Source organism: Leptodactylus fuscus, chromosome 2, assembly GCF_031893055.1.
Source record: "Leptodactylus fuscus isolate aLepFus1 chromosome 2, aLepFus1.hap2, whole genome shotgun sequence".
NCBI classification, from domain to species: Eukaryota; Metazoa; Chordata; class Amphibia; order Anura; family Leptodactylidae; genus Leptodactylus; species Leptodactylus fuscus.
Genome location: NC_134266.1, coordinates 7,853,525 through 7,860,035, shown reverse-complemented (window position 1 = coordinate 7,860,035; position 6,511 = coordinate 7,853,525). Strand labels below are relative to the sequence as shown.

General features: G+C 49.1%; 1 protein-coding gene across 1 annotated transcript; it reads right to left on the bottom strand.

The window, feature by feature from the left end:
* Positions 1–522: 522 nt before the first annotated feature.
* On the bottom strand, positions 523–5,046 carry LOC142194287 (cystatin-A1-like). The gene is made up of 3 exons (XM_075263324.1): positions 4,854–5,046; positions 4,217–4,318; positions 523–757 (listed from the first exon to the last, which is right to left on the bottom strand). Exons 1-3 carry the CDS (start codon positions 4,998–5,000, stop codon positions 629–631), a joined length of 378 nt encoding a protein of 125 aa, XP_075119425.1. The 5' UTR covers positions 5,001–5,046; the 3' UTR covers positions 523–628.
* Positions 5,047–6,511: the final 1,465 nt, after the last annotated feature.

Sequence of the window (6,511 nt, the reverse complement as noted above, 5' to 3'; positions counted from 1 at the left end):
CATAGTGTAATAGGGCTGCATGCAGATAACTTTGCTCTCTGTAGTGACTGTGCTCAGTTACTACATCAATCTGATTTAATGGCTTATTCCAAGAATAGTTTATTGATATCATTTGTCTAGAAATGATAATGTTCTCCTTGTCATCACTAAGAAGCAGGGGTCAGCATTGTGAACCTGCATCTCTGAGAACAGTGTACACCGAGACTCTGCACACAGCACACAGAAGAGATAGTCAGGGGAATGTTATAACTCTACAGCTAACTATTGTAGGGACTAATCTCCAGGAGGGCAGAAGAGAGAAGAGTCTTAATACTGAAAATTAGGATTCTATAGGTGATAATGTAATCCCGCCCTTACTCGTGCGGTGACAGTGATCACATGACCCAGGGGGCGGGTAATAAAAGAGTATAACACATATACATAGAGCTGAGCTGGGACAAACCCGTCAAACTGAACATGACTGGTGAGTTATCATTGTAGGCCAAACTATTCTGCAAATTATATGAGAAAGAAACAAAGTGATGAATATACAAAGCCTGAGGTTTATTATCATCTATTACAAGCTGATTCTTATTGTTTCCAGGATTTATAGAAGTATCTACAGAGATTCACTGCGGCGTTATGTCATCTAAAAATATTCAATGGCTTCTTCTTTAGTCTTCCCACACTGGAAGTTGCTCAGGCTCGGTCTCAGTCCAGTATAAGGCAAAGGCTTAAAAATTCTCAGATGACAGTACTCATCACCTCCAAGCCAGACCTGAGGAGAGACAGAGGACACGTCACATGGCAGGAGAAACAGAGGACACGTCACATGGCAGGAGAGAGACAGAGGACACATCACATGGCAGGAGAGACAGAGGACACGTCACATGGCAGGAGAGACAGAGGACACGTCACATGGCAGGAGAGAGACAGAGGACACGTCACATGGCAGGAGAGACAGAGGAAACGTCACATGGCAGGAGAGACAGAGGACACGTCACATGGCAGGAGAAACAGAGGACACGTCACATGGCAGGAGAGAGACAGAGGACATGTCACATGGCAGGAGAGAGACAGAGGACACGTCACATGGCAGGAGAGACAGAGGACACGTCACATGGCAGGAGAGAGACAGAGGACACGTCACTTGGCAGGAGAGACAGAGGACACGTCACATGGCAGGAGAAACAGAGGACACGTCACATGGCAGGAGAGAGACAGAGGACATGTCACATGGCAGGAGAGACAGAGGAAACGTCACATGGCAGGAGAGACAGAGGACACGTCACATGGCAGGAGAGAGACAGAGGACATGTTACATGGCAGGAGAGAGACAGAGGACACGTTACATGGCAGGAGAGACAGAGGACACGTTACATGTCAGGAGAGAGACAAAGGACACGTTACATGGCAGGAGGGACAGAGGACACGTTAGGGTATGTTCACACAGAGTTTTTTGCAGGCGGATTTTGATGCGGAATCCGCCTGCAAAAATGTCTCATTCATTTTTATGGGATTCCTTTGCTTTTTTTTCCTGCTAGTGATTTTTCTTAGCTAGCGGGAAAAAAAGGGGCATGTCCTGTCTTTCTATGGATTCTGCGACTGAGTCAGCAGCGGCGTCCGTGGCTTGAGACTTCCTCTTGATTAATCCCATTCATCCAGGCCTAATCAGGAGCGGGAATGCTGCAACACTGCATCGGCATCCCGTAGTGACTAGCCACGCAGAAAAGACACATGGTGGAAAAAGTTTCTGCCATGTGAGCTTACCCTTACAGGACAGGACAGTATTCTGCTCGCTGCTTAGTATATGCCAAGTATGAGTCAAGCAGGGTTCATGCCAAACCACCGCACCACAGACCATATCTACACCCTGCACAGCCTCATCAAGACGCACGTCCACAACACCAGAAGAGGCAAGATATTCGCCTGCTTCGTGGACTTTAAGAAGGCGTTCAACTCAGTATGGCACCCAGGCCTGCTCCTAAAACTCCTAGAGAGTGGAATAGGAGGAAGAACGTACAACGTCATCAAGAGCTCCTACACCGGAAACCAGTGCAGTGTGAAGGTGAATGGGAAAAGGACAGCATACTTCCAACAGGCCCGAGGGGTCAGACAAGGCTGTAGCCTGAGCCCAACGCTCTTCAACATCTACATCAATGAACTGGCTCCAGCCCTGGAGGCCTCACCAACCCCAGGCCTCACCCTGAACAACCGAGAGGTGAAGTTCCTGCTATACGCCGATGACCTCCTACTCCTGGCCCCCACCGAGAAAGACCTTCAAGAAAGCCTGTCAGTGCTGGAAAAATTCAGCACCACATGGGCCCTACCCATCAACCAGAAGAAGACCAAAGTCATGGTATTTCAGAAGAAGGGCCACAATAAAGCCTCCACCACCCCACAATTCACACTGAACGGCTCCACACTGGAGAAAACCAACAGCTACACCTACCTGGGGCTGGAGCTCAGCCAATCAGGAAGCTTCAAAGCAGCAATAGAAACCCTGAAAGCAAAAGCCTGCAGAACCTTCTACGCCATCAGAAGACAACTGTACCACCTCAAACCACTGGTGAGGGTCTGGCTGAAGATATTTGACGCAGTCATCTCCCCGATCCTTCTCTATGGCAGCGAGGTTTGGGGCCCAGCGACCTACCCAGACCAGTCACAGTGGGATTCCAGCCCAACAGAGAACTTCCACCTGGAGTTCTGCAAATACCTGCTCCATGTCCATCGCAACACCACCAACATAGCCTGCAGGGCAGAGCTAGGCAGACTCCCCCTATTGCTCACCATGCAGAAGAGGGCGCTATCATTCCGGACACACATCCAGGGCAGCAGTCCAGGAATGGAGAAGCGCAATAAATAACTCCAAGAAACTCACCGTGTACCAATCCCTACAAAGAGACTACACCATGGCCACCTACCTGGAGAGAATACCACACCCCAAACACAGACAGACCCTGAGCCGGTACAGACTGAGCGCCCACAACCTAGAGATAGAGACGGGGCGATACAGGCAGACGTACAAGCCACGGGAGAACAGACTGTGCCAGCACTGTGACCAGGGGGCCCTAGAAGACGAGACCCACTTCCTGCTACACTGCACCAAATACTCAGCTGTGAGGGCCGTCTACTACCAAAGACTCTCTGCCCACATCCCAGACTTCATATCTGCAGACGAGAAGAGGAAACTCTACATCCTACTGGGAGAAGAAGAGGCCACTGTGGAGATCGCTGCCCAATACGTGTCCAGCTGTCACCAAACAAGAGGAAGATGAGACTCCACGGACTGTTATACCCCAACCCCCCCCCTCCCCCCTCCCCATATAGCGGTCACCAACTAAGAGGAAGATGAGACTCCACGGACTGTTATACCCCAAACCAACTGCCCCGCCTCACCCCCATACTCTCCCCCTAGACTCCAACATCCCCCTTTCCCCCTTTACTAGCTTTGGCAATAATGATAAAGAATTTTTTCTCCAGCAACCAATTTCATAAAACTTAAAGGGGTTGTCCCATCACAAGGCTCCTCTCTATACTGCTTGTTAATGTGGATGTAAGACTTTTCCTAAATACATTGCTTCAGTAAAACTGCTTTGTGTGTCCACTATCTTACTTTATTCAATTCTTTGTGGCCACAGCCCTGACTTAGCTGCTCATGAGTCCAGTGATGTATCTGCTGCTCTGAGGGGGAGGGAGGAGGGGCTAAGGGCACGGGAGTGAGCCTGTGTATCTAGCTATTCCTGTGTCTACACCACATGTGACCTAGCTTCCTGTTAGCAGATAGGGGAGAGGAGCTGCTTTCATTTCTTCTGTTCTCCCAGTTATCAGGCTAGCTAATGCAATTGTGTTCATTATGGCAGAGACAGGCAGTCTCTGTATGTAACACAGAATGGAGTTGCTGCTGCCTGTACTTCATAGTCCAATATGGGTGGGCGGAGCTACATGCAAATTTGGAGGCGGAGCTAAATGGCAGGTTGCATGTGAAACCCCGCCCACCAAATGATGCAAGAAACCAGGAAGAAAGTTTTTACAGCAGTAAAGACTGATGAGTATGTGAGGTGGGAATACCCCTTTAACTTTTACTGTACAATCATAAAAAAATGGGAGTTACATCACCATATGAGGAACACGAACATCGATAAACAGCTGACGCGTTTCAGGACATGTCTATCATCGTCCCTTACTCATAGCTTTTGGAAAGCTAGGACCCCGGGACAGCGATGACGTCACTTACCTTCACAAAGTAGTTTGTTCCGGCCACAACCTGACTTCTGTATGTGATGGCCTTAAACTTTCTAGCATTAGTCTGAGATTGTTTCAGAAATCGAGCTCTTACCTGAAGACACAAAGGATGATGGGTAAGAAAAAAAATAAAGTAAAAACACAAAAAAGCATAAAAAATTGCTAGTTTGGAGGATGACACTCAGGTAATTGTACAGCAATCAGTATTGTCATACAGCGAGGGATAGAGCTCTGACATCCTGGTGATCATATACCCTATAGATGTATACAGTGTAACATTATAGATGTGTATATACAGGATCCGTAATACAGAGAGGAAGATGATATTACCCCAGGATGCACTTACTGGTATATATATATACACAATGTAACTATAGATATACCTCATGATATACTTACTGATATATATATATATATATATATATATATATATATATATATACTGTATATATATACATTGTAACATTATAGATGTGCAGATACAGGATCTGTCATACAGAGGGGTATATATGATATTACCCCATGTATATAACGTAACATTATAGATATGTATATACAGGATCATGCACAGATATATATATATATATATATATATATATATATATATATATATATATGATATTACTTACTGATCTACAGTATCCTTGTATTTCGGCATTAGCCTGATGTTCTTCGCCCAGTCCCCCAATGAGCTGTTGCTGCTTTACATCTTCATACGTCCAGTGCTCTGGAACAATAACCAGCAGAAATAATAACATGTATTGTATTGCAGCCATTGTGAGTGTCAGCTCTGCAGGCGATATCCTTGTAAACACACAGCTGCTTATATAACCTCGGAGTGTACCACCTGACAGCAGAGCCAGGGGGGTTTCTGCTCTCTCTGATCACACATTCCTTTCTCTGACGGTTCTGTGTTTGCCTCATCTGTGAGCCATCCCCCCCTCCTCTGTACAATAGTATGAGCCGTCTGTCCCTGCACATTTTAGGGGGGGGGGGGGGGGCTGACATAAGGGGCCTTTGTGGATTCCTGACAGGGTGGCAACTTTTTGGATAAATCTGAGCTGCTGCTTCTTCTTAGTCTTTGTTCGCTCCTTTGTTTTTGTTCACATTTGTCATGTGTTTCAGGAATGTTCCCAGCGTATATGTGGGGCTCGTCCTGGGGCCTGTGCACACAGCAAATCCTAGAAGAGGATCCTGTTGTCATATACTGGGCCGGTATCTGTATAGCCTGCCATTGTCTGCGCTGACGGATGTGGAGGCCACGGCCTGTGCTCAGCAACCACACCCAGGGCTGAACCATCTGAGGCTAGGATAGGGGGAGCAGATGTGGAGGCCACGGCCTGTACTCAGCAACCACTCCCAGGGCTGAACCATCTGAGGCTAGAATAGGGGAGCAGATGTGGAGGCCACGGCCTGTACTCAGCAACCACTCCCAGGGCTGAACCATCTGAGGCTAGGATAGGGGAGCAGATGTGGAGGCCACGGCCTGTGCTTACCCACCACTCCCAGGGCTGAACCATCTGAGGCTAGGATAGGGGAGCAGATGTGGAGGCCACGGCCTGTGCTCAGCAACCACTCCCAGGGCTGAACCATCTGAGGCTAGGATAGGGAGCAGATGTGGAGGCCACGGCCTGTGCTTACCCACCACTCCCAGGGCTGAACCATCTGAGGCTAGGATAGGGGAGCAGATGTGGAGGCCACGGCCTGTGCTTACCCACCACTCCCAGGGCTGAACCATCTGAGGCTAGGATAGGGGAGCAGATGTGGAGGCCACGGCCTGTGCTCAGCAACCACTCCCAGGGCTGAACCATCTGAGGCTAGGATAGGGGAGCAGATGTGGAGGCCACGGCCTGTACTCAGCAACCACTCCCAGGGCTGAACCATCTGAGGCTAGGATAGGGGAGCAGATGTGGAGGCCACGGCCTGTGCTTACCCACCACTCCCAGGGCTGAACCATTTGAGGCTAATATAGGGGAGCAGATGTGGAGGCCACGGCCTGTACTCAGCAACCACTCCCAGGGCTGAACCATCTGAGGCTAGGATAGGGGAGCAGATGTGGAGGCCACGGCCTGTGCTTAGCAACCACTCCCAGGGCTGAACCATCTGAGGCTAGGATAGGGGAGCAGATGTGGAGGCCACGGCCTGTGCTTAGCAACCACTCCCAGGGCTGAACCATCTGAGGCTAGGATAGGGAGCAGATGTGGAGGCCACGGCCTGTGCTTAGCAACCACTCCCAGGGCTGAACCATCTGAGGCTAGGATAGGGGGAGCAGATGTGGAGGCCACGG